The 19,518-nt window shown below is 42.0% G+C and overlaps 1 protein-coding gene across 1 annotated transcript in view; it reads right to left on the reverse strand.

Moving 5' to 3' along the window:
- LOC126237927 (polycystin-2-like) overlaps window positions 1-14,831 on the reverse strand; it is a 150,683-nt gene extending 135,852 nt beyond the window's left edge. The window contains exon 1 of the mRNA XM_049947759.1: window positions 14,715-14,831. Within this exon, the coding sequence (XP_049803716.1) occupies window positions 14,715-14,831 (117 nt within the window). The remainder of the gene's footprint in view (window positions 1-14,714) is intronic.
- Window positions 14,832-19,518: the final 4,687 nt, after the last annotated feature.

The raw sequence follows: 19,518 nt of genomic DNA on the forward strand, positions 1-19,518 counted from the left end.
ATTCCGTGTGAACACAGTCCACGCCATTATGGAGCAACCAACAGCTTGCACAGTGCCCTGTTGACAACTTGGGTAAATTGAGAGTCATCCGAGCACGCTACAGTTTTCCAAAAGTCTGTGGTTCAACTGATATGGTCACAAGCCCAGGAGAGGTACTGTAGGCGATGTCATACTGTTAGCAAAGACACTCCCGTCGATAGTTTGCTGACACAGCCCATTAACGCCAAATGTCACCGCACTGTCCCAACGTATGGATTCGTCGTATGTTCCATATTGATTTCTGCGATTATTTCACGCAATGCTCCTTTTATGTTAACACCTGACTACTCTATGTAAGACAAGGTTGTTGTTTATCACCAACACTGTTCAATATATGGTTCAAATGGCTCTGAGAACTATGGGACTTAACTGCTGAGGTCATCAGTCCCCTAGAACTTAGAACTACTTAAACCTAACTAACCTAAGAACATCACACACATCCATGCCCGAGGCAGGATTCGAACCTGCGACCGTAGCGGTCGCGCGGTTCCAGACTGTAGCGCCTAGAATCTCTCGGCCACTCCGGCTGGCTGTTCAATATATACCTGGAGGAAATTATTAGTGAAAATTTTGATGGAAGGAGAGGAGTTTGTATAGGGGATCGGAGAGTGGAGTGTACAAGATTTGCAGACGACATGGTTGTGATGGCAGAGAGTGTAAGTGAGATGGAACAAATGTTAGATGATTTCAACACAAAATTAGAAGAATGTGGAATGAAAATTAACAAGAAGAAAGCGAAAAACATGGTAATTGGAGGAAAGGGGAGAAAATGCCGTGTGAAAATAGTGGGAGAGGAAATGGAGCAAGTGAATAACTTCAATTACTTGGGAAGTGTAATAATGGATGATATGTATTGCTCAACAGAAATTAGGAAAAGAATTGCAATGGAAAAAGAAGGATTCAAGAGGGAACAGAAATTACTTTGCGGACCACTAAACAAAGATCTGAGGAAAAGACTAGTCAAAAGTTACATCTGGAGCGTTGCTCTATATGGTGAACAGACCTGGACATTGAGGAAGGAAGTTTCATATCAGCGCACACTCCGCTGCAGAGTGAAAATCTCATTCTGGAAACATCCCCCAGGCTGTGACTAAGTCATGTCTCCGCGGTATCCTTTCTTCCAGGAGTGCTAGTTCTGCAAAGTTCGCAGGAGAGCTTCTGTGAAGTTTGGAAAGTAGGAGACGAGGTACTGGCGGAAGTAAAGCTGTGAGGACGGGGAGTGAGTCATGCTTGGATAGCTCAGATGGTAGAGCACTTGCCCGCGAAAGGCAAAGGTCCCGAGTTCGAGTCTCGGTCCGGCACGCGGTTTTAATCTGCCAGGAAGTTTCAAGATGGAAGAAGATTGGAGGCACTAGAGATGTGGATATGGAGAAGAATGGAAAAAGTGAAATGGGAAGACCGAGTAAGGAATGAAGAAGTATTAAGAAGAGTTGGAGAAGAAAGAAACATGCTCAAAGTCATCAGAAAGAGAAAACGGAACTGGATTGGACATTGTTTGAGGAGGGATTGTTTATTGAAGGAAGGAATAGAAGGAAAGGTGGAAGGAAAAAGGGGAAAGGAAAAAGAAGATATCAAATGCTGGACGGTATCAAAGGAGGCAAATATTCAGAAATGAAAAGACTGGCTATGAACAGACAAAAGTGGAAGAGGCTTAACCCTTGACAAGACCTGCCGTAAGGCAGGATACCATACTACTACTACTCTATGCAAACGTCCCTGCTTTCGGTCGCTAAGCGAAGCCCGTCGGCAGCTGCGAGAGAACATGCCTGAAACTTGGTATTCTCGGCACACTCTTTACACTGTGGATCTCGGAATACTGAATTCCCTAACAATTTCTGAAATGGAATGTCCCAAGCATCTAGCTCCAACTACCGTTACGCATTTACAGTCTGTTATTCCCGTCATGCGGCCATAATCACGTCGAAAACCTTTTCACGTGAATAGGGTTGCCATCCGTCCAAATGTATCGGGACCATCACCATTATGGACCTTCTCGTCCCGACAGCCCGACAAGACCCAGCTTTGTCCTGGTTTTGCAAAATACTGTAATGAGATTGGCTCAAGTACTGAAGTAACATCACCTGTTACCGCAACATATAAAGGCAGCCCCAATTAGTTTTCTTTGTGTCGACAAATGGTTCAGATGGTTCAAATGGCTCTGAGCACTATGGGACTCAACATATGAGGTCATCAGCGCCCTAGAACTTAGAACTACTTAAACCTAACTAACCTAAGGACATCACACACATCCATGCCCGAGGCAGGATTCGAACCTGCGACCGTAGTGGTCGCGCAGTTGCAGACTAAAGCGCCTGGAACTCCTCGGCCACATCGGCCGGCTTGTGTCGACAAGTGTATTTTGACAAGGTCGTCTCACAGATGAAGTTGCAAGCTGCGTATCCTCTATCAGTGATGCAAGCACCTTCTAGATCTAGCGCCATCATTCGAGAAAATACCAGACTTCTCCAGGAGTACGTAGCTGGAACTGTTCAAGTAGCCAATCTGATAAGACGAGTCTTTCCAAACGTAATACGAACAACGAGTGCAAGTTGGTAATGTTTGAAGTGTTTACTGCAGGTCTATAAGCCGTGAAGTGTACTTCGATGACTAAAGTGTTATTGTTAACCGTATCGTATAATAAACTTACCTTATCATTGCTGCAAAAAGGTGGGAATTTGAGGAGATGGGACCTGGATAAACTGAAAGAACCAGAGGTTGTAGAGAGATTCAGGGAGAGCATTAGGGCACGATTGACAAGAATGGGGGAAAGAAACACAGTAGAAGAAGAATGTGTAGCTTTGAGAGATGGATTAGTGAAGGTAGCAGAGGATCAAGTAGGTAAAAAGACGAGGGCTAATAGAAATCCTTGGGTAACAGAAGAGATATTGAATTTAATTGATGAAAGGAGAAAATATAAAAATGCAGTTAATGAAGCAGGCAAAAAGGAATACAAACGTCTCAAAAATGAGATCGACAGGAAGTGCAAAATGGCTAAGCAGGGACGGCTACAGGACAAATGTAAGGATGTAGAGGCGCATATCACTAGGGGTAAGATAAAGTAGGGGTAAGTAGCATGGAGAACTGCATCAAACCAGTCTCAGGACTGAAGACCACAACAACAAGATAGATACTGCCTACAGGAAAATTAAAGAGACCTTTGGAGAAAAGAGAACCACATGCATGAATATCAAGAGCTCAGATGGAAGCCCAGTTCTAAGTAAAGAAGCGAAAGCAGAAAGGTGGAAGGAGTATATAGAGGATTAAATAAGAACTAGGAAAAAATGTAGAAGGAATTGGATGCCCTGCCCATATTTTTCTCAGTACTATGTTCAACGCTCTGAAGGGTTAACTGTCGACACTGAAATAATCGTCAAGAAAATATTTACTTATTTTTCAATATACACGGGTAGGACAGAGAAACTGAAGTAGTTCTGCTTATACGTTGACGTCAATCATCAGACTATTCCACCACACTCAAAAACAAGATGTCTGTCGTTAATGACCGTAGTTGAGGGAATTCTTAAACTTTGGGTAACATTAAAACAATTCTTTGACGCCGAAGACAGGCCACCTAAAATAATTTTATTTGTTCTATAGTCCGATCAGTGAAATTGAAATCACGTTTCTGAAGTCAAACGTGGCTCTGTTTAAAAAAAAATAATAATAAAAGGCATGGGGAAGATTAAACTCTCAATAATTGAAATAATAAGTGTATTACTTGACATCCAAAGATGTCTGCACAAAAGGGAAGCTGCCAATTTTATTGGCACGCAAACCAAGATGAATCTGAACAAATTAAAGAATGAGAACCTTAACTAAGAAATCATTAATTTGATTTCGAAAGCTGAGAAAAAGACAATGGCTTTCTGCACCATAGGCTTTGACTACTTAAAGAAATGAGCTATTCTTTAACAAATATCAAGTATTTGATTGTATGACGCTATCTGAAAGCCCAGATTGGGTGATGATTGAGAATACTAGTAAATGTCTGACGAAAAATGGTGTGAAGATTTCAGGCAATTACTTTCAGGAAAATATGTAACTGAAGAGAATTTTAGAAGCTAAGCGTGATTTGGTAGAATGGAAGTCTAAACATTCCGTGGAAGACAAATGACAACTGCTAAAATTATACGAGCGTTTGTTTTCTATTCCCGCACACAACGGTACTGTGGAAAGAGTATTTTCGCTGAAGTCGGACCAGTCGACTATTGAAAGGAATCGACTGCTGCCAGGGACTGTGGAATCAATCTTACAGTGCCAGTTTAACTTCAAGCTGACACGCATGGAGTTTTATAAAAGAGAAAAAAGACTTCTTAAAAAAGTGAAATCTTCCGAACAATATGGAGTACAAACTACTTACGTCGTAACAAGTTCCTTGTAATTTTGTTCTAAATAAAAATCAGTTATACTGAATAAAATTTTTACTTCATTTCTACACCTCAGTGTGTCCCGTCGAGGTCCCAGTTAGATATGGCAACCCAACACATGAATTACCTGATTATAAATGACAGCTCCGTCTATGCGCTGCTCTTTTATACCTTGTGTGCATACCGCTATCGCAAGGCTTTTGACACCTCAGTGTATATTACGTGATTTTCCAGCATTTCTGGGTTAGCACTTGTACATCAGAGTAACGACGACTTCAGCAGCACCGCCAGCACATGCGGCAGATCAACTTTTATCGAATGTTCAGAGAAAAGCTGTCTTTAGTGTGTAGAGTTCAGGGTTTTTGCGTTTAACTACGGTTCACAGTTGTTTCATTCAGACTATACAAACAGTACAAACACGTGCATTGCACGGACGATTGTCTATAAGGCGAATTCCATTACGCGAAGAGTTTTATAATCTTTGCAGCCCCTTAGTTCCACTTATCCCTCTTGCCGTACTGAATAGTTATTTCTCTCTGCGATAAATGCGTCTGTTTTGCTGTCCGCTTCCGATGGTTAACTGTTGTTAATTACACCGTCGGTTCAAATGGTTCAAATGGCTCTGAGCACTATGGGACTCAACATCTGAGGTCATCAGTCCCCTAGAACGTAGAACTACTTAAACCCAACTAACCTAAGGACAGCACACACATCCATGCTCGAGGCAGGATTCTAACCTGACCGTAGCGGTCGCGCGGTTCCAGACTGACGCGCCTAGAGCCGCTCGGCCACAGGGCCGGCTACACCGTCCGTCCAAAAATTCCGCGGCTGATTTTATTCCTGGTGTATAAGTGACGTGAGTGAAGTAATTATGATGACAGCTTGAACCAACAATTGTAAACAACGAATGTGCATTCGACCAGTTGTGAACAGGCAGTATTATGTAGTGATCGTCGGGCGCAGTTATCCAACACTGTTACATCACAAATCACAATGGAGCAACATCTCTAAATCAAGCGTTCAAGATATTCTCCATAGTGTTTTTAAGAACAGATATTGGTGTGTAAAGTTTGTCTTACATTCCTTGACTCCTGAACAAACATGACGAGTGGGCGCTTACCGCAACATGACCAAAACTTAAAATGTGGACAACCTTTTTTTGAAAAAAATCTTGGTGGGTGACAGCATTTGAAGTTATCAATACGAACCTACTGCACAACGACGAAGTGCAGAAATCCACATGAAGGGTTGAACGTCACAAAGAAAGGCTTTACTGGATTTTCCCACGCTTGTGTATGAACGTCCTGTGCGTTATACTCAAGGGGGGGGGGGGGGGGGAGATTACGTAGAACACCTAAAGCATTGAAACCGCATTCTTAACGTTTCTCTATTATTTTATTAAATCAGTCTCGAAAGTGTTTGATCTGATGGGCTATTATAAAGGCAAATGCATTTTTCACTAGTTGCTGGATAAATTACTGAAACCAATTACCTATAATTCAGATCATTTTTTGGTTAAATAATTGTTTTAAAAAGACAGCAGTTGACTTTAGTCTATGTATACATTTATACTTCGACAGTCGTTTTAGGATGCGTGGTGGTGGGTTAAGCTCGAATTTCTTTGAAATGCGTAGAACGAAGTAAGAAGTTGCCTGACTTCTTGGAAGGTACTTCCTCTGTATTTTATCGATAAATCTTTGCATGATGCACGACGCTCCCCTTATACGAGCGTCACCTGCCAGTGAAATTTAAATGATCTGCAAAAATTCAGTATGAAACCTACCGGCCATGTGCACTCAAAATTTCAAATTGTCTTAGCCACATAGTTTATTGATTGAAACTAGGGCAGTTGATAAAATATCGAAATATGAATATTTTTTACAAAAAATATTGATCCATATGGGCGATGTTTAATTCACCGACATATCGATATCGAAATGGCAATGTCGAGTGCCGATATTTTTATTTTGTATGATCTCCCCCCCCCCCACCCTTGAACCATGAACCTTGCCGCTGGTGGGGAGGCTTGCATGCCTCAGCGATACAGATAGCAATACCGCAGGTGCAACCACAATGGAGGGGTATCTGTTGAGAGGCAACAGAGTAGATGACTGACTGATCTGGCCTTGTAACATTAACCAAAACGGCATTGCTGTGCTGGTACTGCGAAAGGCTGAAAGCAAGGGGAAACAGTTCTTGGGGAAAATATTCCTGAGGTAAAATAGTCCCCCATTCGGATCTCCGGGCAAGGCCTACTCAGGAGGACGTCGTTATCAGGGGAAACAAAACTGGCATTCTATGGATCGGAGCGTGAAATGTCAGATCCCTTAATCGTGTAGGTAGGTTAGAAAACTTAAAAAAGGAAATGGATAGGTTAAAGTTAGATATGGTGGGAATTAGTGAAGTTCGGTGGCAAGAGGAACAAGACATCTGGTCAGGTGAATACAGAGTTGAAAGTACAAAATCAAATACGGGTAATGCATGAGTGGCTTTAGTAATGAATAAAAAAATTGGAGCGCGGGTAAGCTACGACGAACAACGCAGTGAACGCATTACTGTAGCCAAGATAGACACGAAGCCTACGCCTACCACAGTAATACAAGTTTATATGGCAACTAGTTGGGCAGATGACGATGAGATTGAAGAAATATGTAATGAGATTAAAGAAATTATTCATACAGTGGATGGAGACGAGAATTTAATAGTCATGGGGGGACTAGAATTCGATAGTAGGGAAAGGAAGAGAAGGAAAAGTAGTACGTGAATATGGAATGGGGGTAATGAATGAAAAAGGAAGCCGCCTGGTAGCATTTTGCACAGAGCATAACTTAATCATATCTAACACTTCGTTAAAAATCATGAAAGAAGGCTGTATACGGGGAAGAATTCTGGAGATACTAATAGGTATCAGATAGATTATATAATGGTAAGACAGAGATTTAGGAACCAGGTTTTAAATTGTAAGACATTTCCAGGGGCAGATGTGGACTCTGACCACAATCTATTGGTTATGAACTGTAGATTAAAACTGAAGAAACTGCAAAAAGGTGGGAATTTAAGGAGATGGGACCTGGATAAACTGAAAGAACCAGAGGTTGTACATAGTTTCAGGGGGAGCATAAAGGAACAATTGACAGAAATGGGGGAAAGAAGTACAGTAGAAGAAGAATGGGTAGCTCTGAGGGATGAAGTAGTGAAGGCAGCAGAGAATCAATTAGGTAAAAAGACGAGAGCTAGTAGAAATCCTTGGGTAACAGAAGAGATATTGAATTTAATTGATGAAACGAGAAAATACAAAAATGCAGTAAATGAAGTAGGCAAAAAGGAATACAAACGTCACAAAAATGAGATCGACAGGAAGTGCAAATGGCTAAGCAGGGATGGCTAGAGGACAAATGTAAGGATGTAGAGACTTATCTCACTAGGAGTAAGATAGATACTGGCTACAGGAAAATTAAAGAGACCTTTGGAGAAAAGAGAGCCACTTGCATGAATATCAAGAGCTCAGATGGAAAACCAGTTCTAAGCAAAGAAGGGAAAGCAGAAAGGTGGAAGGAATATATAGAGGGTCTATACAAGGGCGATGTACTTGAGGGTGATATTATGGAAATGGAAGAAGACGTTAGATGAAGATTAAATGGGAGATATGATACTGCGTGAAGAGTTTGACAGAGCACTGAAAGACCTAAGTCGAAACAAGGCCCCGAGAGTAGACAACATTCCATTAGAACTACTGATAGCCTTGGGAGAGCTAGTCCTGACAACTCTACCATCTGGTGAGCAAGATGTATGAGACAGGCGAAATACCCTCAGACTTCAAGGAGAATATAATTCCAATCCCAAAGAAAGCAGGTGTTGACAGATGTGAAAATTACCGAACTATCAGTTTAATAAGTCATAGCTGAAAAATACTAACACGAATTCTTTACAAGCGAATGGAAAAACTGGTAGAAGCCGACCTCGGGGAAGATCAGTTTGGATTCAGTAGAAGTGTTGGAACACCCACTAGTGAGCATTTGTGGACTCAGAAAAGGCTTTTGACAATGTTGATTGGATTACTCTCAAATTCTAAAGATGGCAGGGGTCAAATAGAGGAAGCGAAAGGCAATTTACAATTTGTACAGAAACCAGATGGCAGTTATAAGAGTTGAGGGGCATGAAAGGGAATCAGTGGTTGGGAAGGGAGTGAGACAGGGTTGTAGTCAATCCCCGATGGTATTCAATCTGTATATTGAGCAAGCAGTAAAGGAAACAAAAGAAAAATGTGGAGTAGAAATTAAAATCCATGGAGAAGAAATAAAAGCTTTGCGATTTGCCGATGACATTGTAATTCTGTCAGAGACAGCAAAGAACCTGGAAGAGCAATTTAATGGAATGGACAGTGTTTAGAAAGGAGGATATGAGATGAACATCAACAAAAACAAAACGAAGATAATGGAACGTAGTCGAATTAAATCAGTTGATGCTGAGGGGATTAGATTAGGAAATGAGATACTTAAGGTAGCAGAGGAGTTTTTTATTTGAGGAGCAAAATAACTGATGATGGTCGAAGTAGAGAGGATATAAAATGTAGACTGCCAATGGCAAGGAAATCGTTCCTGAAGAAGAGAAATTTGTTAACATCGAGTATAGATTTAAGTGTCAAAAAAAAAAATGGTTCAAATGGCTCTGAGCACTATGGGACTTAACATCTATGGTCATCAGTCCCCTAGAACTTACAACTACTTAAACCTAAGTAACCTAAGGACATCACACAACACCCAGTCATCACGAGGCAGAGAAAATCCCTGACCCCGCCGGGAATCGAACCCGGGAACCCGGGCGTGGGAAGCGAGAACGCTACCGCACGACCACGAGCTGCGGACTTTTAAGTGTCAGAAAGTCATTTCTGAACGTATTTTTATGGAGTGTAGCGATGTATAGATGTGAAACGTGGATGGTAAACGGCTTAGACAAGAAGAGAATAGAAGTTTTCGAAATGTGGTGCTTCAGAAGAATCCTGAAAATTAGATGGGTAGATCCCATAACTAATGAGGAGGTCCTGAATAGAATAGGGGAGAAGAGGAATTTGTGGCACACATTGACTAGGAAAAGGGTTCGGTTCGTAGGACATGTTCTGAGGCATCAAGGTGTCCCTAATTTAGTATTGGAGGGCAGTGTGAAGGGTAAACAGCATAGAGGGATACCAAGAGATGAGATGAGTAAGATTGCACAGGGTAGAGTAGCATGAAGGGCTGCATAAAACCAGTCTCTGGACTGAAGACCGCAACAACATTTTCTTCGCAATTTTCGGTAAATTTTTGAAATCCCGCCCCCATGAACCATGAACCTTGCCGTTGGTGGGGAGGCTTGCGTGCCTCAGCGATACAGATAGCCGTACCGTAGGTGCAACCACAACGGAGGGGTATCTGTTGAGAGGCCAGACAAACATATGGGTCCTGAAGAGGGGCAGCAGCCTTTTCAGTAGTTGCAGGGGCAACAGTCTGGATGATTGACTGATCTGGCCTTGTAACACTAACCAAAACGGCCTTGCAGTGCTGGTACTGCGAACGGCTGAAAGCAAGGGGAAACTACAGCCGTAATTTTTCCCGAGGGCATGCAGCTTTACTGTATGGTTAAATGATGATGGCGTCCTCTTGGGTAAAATATTCCGGAGGTAAAATAGTCCCCCATTCGGATCTCCGGGCGGGGACTACTCAGGAGGATGTTGTTATCAGGAGACAGAAAACTGGCGTTCTACGGATCGGAGCGTGGAATGTCAGATCCCTTAATCGGGCAGGTAGGTTAGAAAATTTAAAAAGGGAAATGGATAGGTTAAAGTTAGATATAGTGGGAATTAGTGAAGTTCGGTGGCAGGAGAAACAAGACTTCTGGTCAGGCGAATACAGGGTTATAAATACAAAATCAAAACGGGGGAATGCAGGAGTAGGTTTAATAATGAATAAAAAAATAGGAGTGCGGATAAGCTACTACAAACAGCATAGTGCACGCATTATTGTGGCCAAGATAGACACGAAGCCCACGCCTACTACAGTAGTACAAGTTTATATGACAACTAGCTCTACAGATGACGAAGAAATTGAAGAAATGTATGATGAAATAAAAGAAATTATTCAGATAGTGAAGGGAGACGAAAATTTAATAGTCATGGGAGACTGGAATTTGGTAGTAGGAAAAGGAAGAGAGGGAAACGTAGTAGGTGAATATGGATTGGGGGGGAAGAAATGAAAGAGGAAGCCGTCTGGTAGAATTTTGCACAGAGCAGAACTTAATGATAGCTAACACTTGGTTCAAGAATCATAAAAGAAGGCTGTATACATGGAAGAAGCCTGGAGATACTGACAGGTTTCCAATAGATTATATAATGGTAAGACAGAGATTTAGGAACCAGGTTTTAAATTGTAAGACGTTTCCAGGGGCAGATGTGGACTCTGGCCACAATCTGTTGGTTATGAACTGTAGATTAAAACTGAAGAAACTGCAAAAAGGTGGGAATTTAAGGAGATGGGACCTGGATAACCTGAAAGAAGCAGAGGTTGTAGAGAGTTTCAAGGAGAGCATAAGGGAACAATTGAAAGGAATGGGGGAAAGAAATACAGTAGAAGAAGAATGGGTAGCTTTGAGGGATGAAGTAGTGTAGGCAGCAGAGGATAACGTAGGTAAAAAGACGAGGGCTAGTAGAAATCCTTGGGTAACACAAGAAATATTGAACCTAATTGATCAAAGGAGAAAATATAAAAATGCAGTAAATGAAGCAGGCAAAAAGGAATACAAACGTCTCAAAAATGAGATCGACATGAAGTGCAAAATGGCTAAGCAGACATGGCTAGAGGACAAATGTAAGGATGTAGAGGCTTGTCTCACCAGGGGTAAGATAGATACTGCCTACACGAAAATTAAAGAGACCTTTGGAGAAAAAAGCACCACTTGTATGAATATCAAGAGCTCAGATGGAAACCCAGTTCTAAGCAATGAAGGGAAAGCAGAAAGGTGGAAGGAGTACATAGAGGGTCTATACAAGGGCGATGTACTTGAGGACAATATTGTGGAAATGGAAGAGGATGTAGATGAAGATGAAATGGGAGATATGATACTGCGTGAAGAGTTTGACAGAGCACTGAGAGACCTGAGTCGAAACAAGGCCCCGGGAGTAGACAACATTCCATTAGAACTACTGACAGCCTTGGGAGAGCCAGTCCTGACAAAACTCTACCATCCGGTGAGCAAGATATATGAGACAGGCGAAATACCCTCAGACTTCAAGAAGAATATAATAATTCCAATCCCAAAAAAAGCAGGTGTTGACAGATGTGAAAATTACCGAACTATCAGTTTGATAAGTCACAGCTGCAAAATACTAACACGAATTCTTTACAGATGAATGGAAAAACTAGTAGAAGCCGACCTCGGGGAAGATCAGTTTGGATTCCGTAGAAATATAGGAAAACGTGAGGCAATATTGACCCTACGACTTATCTTAGAAGCTAGATTAAGGAAAGGCAAATCTACGTTTCTAGCATTTGTAGACTTAGAGAAAGCTTTTGACAATGTTGACTGGAATACTCTCTTTTAAATTCTGAAGGTGGCAGGGGTAAAATACAGGGAGCGAAAGGCTATTTACAACTTGTACAGTGATTGAGAAGGGAGTGAGACAGGGTTGTAGCCTCTCCCCGATGTTATTCAATCTGTATATTGAGCAAACAGTGAAGGAAACAAAAGAAAAATTCGGAGTAGGTATTAAAACCTATGGAGAAGAAATAAAAACTTTGAGGTTTGCCGATGACATTGTAATGCTGTCAGAGACAGCAAAGGACTTGGAAGAGCAGTTGAACGGAATGGACAGTGTCGTGAAAGGTGGATATAAGATGAACATCAACAAAAGTAAAACGAGGATAATGGAATGTAGTCGAATTAAGTCGGGTGATGCTGAGGGAATTAGATTAGGAAATGAGACACTTAAAGTAGTAAAGGAGTTTTGCTATTTGGGGAGAAAATAACTGATGATGGTCGAAGTAGAGAGGATATAAAATGTGTACTGGCAATGACAAGGAAAGCGTTTCTGAAGAAGAGAAATTTGTTAACATCGAGTATAGATTGAAGTGTCAGGAAGTCATTTCTGAAAGTATTTGTATGGAGTGTAGCCATGTATGGAAGTGAAACATGGACGATAAATAGTTTGGACAAGAAGGGAATAGAAGCTTTTGAAATGTGGTTCTACAGAAGAATGCTGAAGATTAGATGGGTAGATCACATAACTAATGAGGAGGTACTGAATAGGATTGGGGAGAAGAGAAATTTGGGGCACAACTTGACTAGAAGAAGGGATCGGTTGGTAGGACATGTTCTGAGGCATCAAGGATTCACCAATTTAGTATTGGAGGGCAGCGTGGAGGGTAAAAATCGTAGAGGCAGACCAAGAGATGAATACACTAAGCAGATTCAGAAGGATTTAGGTTGCAGTTGTTACTGGGAGATGAAGCAGCTTGCACAGGATAGAGTAGCATGGGGAGCTGCATCAAACCAGTCTCAGGACTGAAGACCACAACAACATTTGAAATCGTTCTTTTGAAATTATAGTAGAAAGTAATTTTTCTTTCACTGGGTAAAGAAGTCTTACTATTTTTTGAGCTTCCATTACGTCTAATCTTTCTCTTTGATCGTGTGAAGCAAGTATACGTGGTACAAAGAAGTCCGATTGTACTGGTGGGATGAGGGATTGGGTGGCAGCGTGAATGTAGTAACAAGATTTCCGATGTGAAGAAATAGCATACCAGTTGCGTCAAAAACAGTTTTTGAGGTAACTAGTGCGCTATTTCTTCACATTGATTTTCTTCAAAAATAGCTGTTGAAAATGATGATTAATAATCCAAGTGACACAGATTAGCCTTTGCGGTGGACGGAAACGTGTGAGAGGAATCGCTGACGTAATCGGCGCTCGGCGCTACCAACAAAAACTGCAACGTTTAACTTCACCATGTAATTTTCACACAACTGCTACTTCGTTGACGTTTCAGAAATGAAAAAAAATAGAGAAGTCGACGTGAAGTGTTCCGGACAAATCGGATTTGTGACGAAACAGAACGACTGACCCATCGGACACGTTATATTGTGCCACTTACATGCAGTTACCATTGTTAGAAAAGTGGTTATTGCCAAGCGTGAACGTGCATCGTTTTCCTTTCAATCCTCGCTCTAAGATGAATAAGAAGGCAGCTACCGCTGATGTACAGCATCTCTAATAATAAATCAATACCTAAGTATACAGCTCTAAAAACGGCAATATATTTACAATGTACAGCCGATATTTGTATAGGCAGGTAAGTAGATATTTTTTCCATCGACATATCAATATATTTCTTCGATGAAATGACGGTCGATATGTCATTATTTAAATATAGGTATACCGAATTCGCGATATTTTTAAAGATAACAACAGTCCTAGTTGGAACTGCCTTTCGCGATTTGATTATACATTTTCAAATGCACTTAAGTCTTCATATTAAAAACTCTGCATGTACTGAACGTATGGGTCCATAGAACCTAGTCATCTGTCGTGAGCAACAGACATTGCAAACTAGTAATTATTAGTACATTATCGGTCTTCATTTTCATTAGTCATAAAGTTTATGTCTTCCATTGATTCTTTTACTAATTTTATGTGTTCATTGGACCCATCATGTGTTAAGCAGTCTTTGTTATCTGTTCGTTTACTTTGTAGTATGGAGACCAAAGCTTTTTCAAATTTCGTAAGCATCGTTTTCATGCTGCTCGTCTTTGTTACCACACCGTAGAAGCAGTACACAGTGTACTACAATCACTTTAACACAACAGAAAACTCAAGTGACGCATGAGAAGCCCTCCTTTTACACGAAATGCGCGAGTGTCACGGGTTTTTAATTACATGATTATAATTATATAATATCGATTCTTCAAACCCTTTCACGCACTGTCACCCAAAAAGAGTTTTCATTACACATTAACCACGGAGATCGGAAAATTACGAAATTTCCCAGACAACCTTGTTTTGAACATATTCGCCCAGTTAGCTAGGACATTGTTATGAACTGCCTTGAATTCACATTGTTGCCCTTTGAAAATCAACAGTTCCGTTAATGACCGGCCTTGAACGACATTTTCCGTATTTACGTCGTTGTGAATATTGTTTCTGAGGAATCTCATAGAATAAATGTCGCTAAGAAAGTGAAAAAAAGGTTCCTAATCATACTATTGTTGATCGTTTCAACTGACTGGTAACCAAAGCAATGTATGGCAGGTTTGAAACTAATGTATTTTATGCAACATTGTTACCTGTCTGAGGCGTGGCACTCCAAGCACCTTATTTTCGTTTAACACCTTTCTGTCTTGCCCTGCTATTTCTGCTTTCGTTGTGGTAATTACGGAACTCCTGTAGAGGCCTTCAATCATTGGGTTTTCCAGAAACTTGAAACATAAGAATTTCTTGATTAGCAACGATTAGTGAGTATTTGTAGCTACTGTTATGTTGAAAGGATTTTCCTTACCCCCCAAAAATGACGCATTGTTGACACGCCATCAAATGTAACTATTCTTGTATTGTTCCCTACTGAAAATGGAGTCTGTAGAAACAGAAGTGACAGAAGCTCCGTGTAATAGTACGCTGACCGATTCACAGCACCGATCGTCACTAGAAGTAGGAGGTAATTAAAGAACTGTTATTTATTCATAATACATATAAATATAAGCACACCGAACAAAGAATTAGTCACCCCGCGAGGCATCTTGTTAATGCTGTGTAACACCGAACAACAGAGTTCACAAGTTTCTCGAGTTAGTAATTCCGAGCGGAAACGTTTCATTGATGATTAGACACCTAGAAATATCAAGCTACGATGTTGATTGTTACCAAATAGTCCTAGTTTTTTTATGGAATTAACATCGTGTGATTTAAATGGCCAGCCGAGGAGCAACAGGGTGCCCAAGTGTTCGTCAAACAAGAAACGCAACACTGTGTACATGACTGTTGTCATCTTGGAAGATGGGAATGTCCACAGCATAATCATCATGAAAATGTAGAAGAAAAGGCAGAACTTGGTCAACGAAAATGTTGAAGTAAACATCCTGGTTCACGAAACTTCCTGACAGATTAAAACTGTGTGCCCGACCGGGACTCGAACGCGGGACCTTTGCCTTTCGCGGGCAAGTGCTCTAGTTCTGCAAGGTTTGCAGAAGAGCTTCTGTGAAGTTTGGAAGGTAGGAGGCGAGGTACTGGCAGAATTGAAGCAGTGAGGACGGGCCGTGCGTCGTGCTTGGGTAGTTCAGTTGGTAGAGCACTTGCCCGCGGAAGGCAAAGGTCCCGAGTTTGAGTCCCGGTCGGGCACACAGTTTTAATCTGCCAGGAAGTTTCATATCAGCGCACACTCCGCTGCAGAGTGAAAATATGATTCCGGAAACATCCTGGTTCATGTTCACGGTATTCTAAACGAGTGCACGAAAACCAGCATTTTGTTATAGATGGCGAGAGACGTCCGCCACGCCCACACTAGCACGTTGACCACAAAAATTTCTGCTTTCACCTCCGCATTTGTTAGTTATTCGAATCATGGAGATCACAGGAGGTGGAACTGTAATGCTGTCCATAAGTCTGGTTGAGAATACCGACTGATATGGGCCCATCAGAAGATAATAGTGGACATAAACATCAAAGAAATTGTGGGTCCATAAGTCTGGTTGAGAATACCGACTGATATGGGCCCATCAGAAGATAATAGTGGACATAAACATACGAAGAAATCGTGGGTTTAGGGGATAGGGAAAATGTGCCATGGAAGCGCCGTGGGAAAAAACCCTCTGCGACAGTGTAGATGGGTATTAAGGATAGTAGTCTTCTTGCATGCCATCTGTGACAAATCATGCAAGGATAGATTATGTTAGTAGCGGGTATCATACAGCTCGATACCAGTGTCACAGCCTGCTGCTTGTCATAAAGAGGTCATTGCTCAAAGGTTTTAATAATGTTAGGCGCATTTGCACATAGAAATGAATAAATGGTAAAAGTGAAAAAATGTGCCAGACCGGGAATCAAATCTAGATTTCCCGATTAACGCGAGCGGTCGGCTTCACAATTTCGGATATCTGTGCACACTTTCAATTCGGCCCAAATTCCCAGCCTGTTGCACACCTACTCACGAACCCCTCACTTGACATTTCAGGTTGCCACGGGAGATGGGTCTTGGTGTGGATCTTTGTTCGTCTCACTTTATAAATCCGGGAGAACAGACACCTTACGTGATCCAGCTGCCACACAAATACCATTCAAAGGTTTTCATGACACACACACACACACACACACACACACACACACACACACGAAGTGCAACGACCAAAGATCCATTATTTCAGTGCAGATGCACACCAAGCCAAATCTCTTGCGGGAGTCCGAAATGGCGAGTGAAGCGTTCGTGGGTAGGTGGGAATTCTGCTAAGATGGGAAGTGTGCTCTGATGGCCGAAGCGACCCCTCGCGCTACGCGGAAGGTCCGATTTCGAATATCGGTCTGGCACAATTTTCACATGTCATTGATTTATTTCAGTTCCTAATTGCGGTATTATTTGCGTGGCCTCTGGATCAAACAAGGTATCTGTTCTTTCGGTAATGCCAAAGGAACAGACGCAACATACATTCAGGGTGGTCCAATGATCGTGACCGGGCCAAATATCACACGAAATAAGCGTAAAACGAAAAAACTACAAAGAACGAAACTTGTCTAGCTTGAAGGGGGAAACCAGATAGCGCTATGGTTGGCCCGCTAGGTGGCGCTGTCATAGGTCAAACGGATATCAACTGCGTTTTTTTAAAAATACGAACCCCCATTTTTTATTACATATTCGTGTGGTACGCAAAGAAATATGAATGTTTTAGTTGGACCACTTTTTTCGCTTTGTAATAGATGGCGCTGTAATAGTCACAAACATATGGCTCACAATTTTAGACGAACAGTTGGCAACAGGAAGGTTTTTTAAATTAAAATACAGAACGTAGGTACGTTTGAACATTTTATATCGGTTGTTCCAATGAGATACATGTGCCTTTGTGAACTTATCATTTCTGTGAACGCATGCTGTTACAGCGTGATTACCTGTAAATACCACATTAATGCAATAAATGCTCAAAATGATGTCCGTCAACCTCAATGCATTTGGCAATACGTGTAACGACATTCGACTCAACAGCGAGTAATTCGCCTTCCGTAATGTTCGCACATGCATTGACAATTCGCTGACGCATGTTATCAGGCGTTGTCGGCGGATTACGATAGCAAGTGTCCTTCAACTTTCCCCACAGAAAGAAATCCGGGGACGTCAGATCCGGTGAACGTGCGGACCATGGTATGGTGCTTCGACGACCAATCCACCAGTCATGAAATATGCTATTCAATACCTCTTCAACCGCAAGCGAGCTATGTGCCGGACATTCATCATGTTGGAAGTACATCGCCATTCTGTCATGCAGTGAAACATCTTGTAGTAACATCGGTAGAACATTACGTAGGAAATCAGCATACATTGCACCATTTAGATTGCCATCGATAAATTGTGGGCCAACTATCCTTCCTCCCATAGTGCCGCACCATACATTAACCTGCCAAGGTCACTGATATTCCACTTGTCGCAGCCATCGTGGATTTTCCGTTGCCCAACAGTCCATATTATGCCGGCTTACGTTACCGCTGTTGGTGAATGACGCATCGTCGCTAAATAGAGCGCGTGCAAAAAGTCTATCATCGTCCCGTAACTTCTCTTGTGCCCATGGGAGAACTGTACACGACGTTCAAAGTCGTCGCCATGCAATTCCTGGTGCATAGAAATATGGTACGGGTGCAGTCGATGTTGATGTAGCATTCTCAACACCGACTTTTTTAAGATTCCCGATTCTCGCCCAATTTGTCTGCTACTGATGTGCGGATTAGCCGCGACAGCAGCTAAAACACTTACTTGGGCATCATCATTTGTTGCAGGTCGTAGTTGACTTTTCACATGTGGCTGAACGCTTCCTGTTTCCTTAAATAACGTAATTATCCGGCGAACGGTCCGGACACTTGGATGATGTCGTCCAGGATACCGTGCAGCATACGTAGCACACGCCCTTTGGGCATTTTGATCACAATAGCCATATATGAACACGATATCGACCTTTTTCGCAATTGGAAAACGGTCCATTTTACGAGGTGTATTCAAGTTCTAAGGCCTCCGATTTTTTTTCTCCGGACTGGAAAGAGATAGAAACATGCACATTGTTTTAAAATGAGGCTGCGTTCATTGCCAATAAGTCCCAGAGATGGCAGCACTATACGGCAGATGGAATTTTACCGCCAGCGGCGAGAATGAGAACTGTTTTAAATACTTAAAATGGCGACGTTTTCCTTACTTGAACAGCGTGCAATCATTCGTTTTCTGAATTTGCGTGGTGTGAAACTAATTGAAATTCATCGACAGTTGAAGGAGACATGTGGTGATGGAGTTATGGATGTGTTGAATGTGCGTTCGTGGGTGCGACAGTTTAATGAAGGCAGAACATCGTGTGACAACAAACCGAAACAACCTCGGACTCGCACAAGCCGGTCTGACGACACGATCGAGAAAGTGGAGAGAATTGTTTTGGGGGATTGCCGAATGACTGTTGAACAGATCGCCTCCAGAGTTGGCATTTCTGTGGGTTCTGTGCACACAATCCTGCATGACGACCTGAAAATGTGAAAAGTGTCATCCAGGTGGGTGCCATGAATGCTGACCGAGGACCACATGGTTGCCCGTGTGGCATGTTGCCAAGCAATGTTGATGCGCAACGACAGCATGAATGGGACTTTCTTTTCGTCGGTTGTGACAAATGATGAGACGTGGATGCCATTTTTCAATCCAGAAACAAAGCGCCAGTCAGCTCAATGGAAGCACACAGATTCACCGCTACCAAAAAAATTTCGGGTAACCGCCAGTGCTGAAAAAATGATGGTGTCCATGTTCTGGGACAGCGAGGGCGTAATACTTACCCATCGCGTTCCAAAGGGCACTACGGTAACAGGTGCATCCTACGAAAATGTTTTGAAGAACAAATTCCTTCCTGCACTGCAACAAAAACG

This window comes from Schistocerca nitens, chromosome 1, assembly GCF_023898315.1.
Source record: "Schistocerca nitens isolate TAMUIC-IGC-003100 chromosome 1, iqSchNite1.1, whole genome shotgun sequence".
In the NCBI taxonomy this organism is placed as follows: Eukaryota; Metazoa; Arthropoda; class Insecta; order Orthoptera; family Acrididae; genus Schistocerca; species Schistocerca nitens.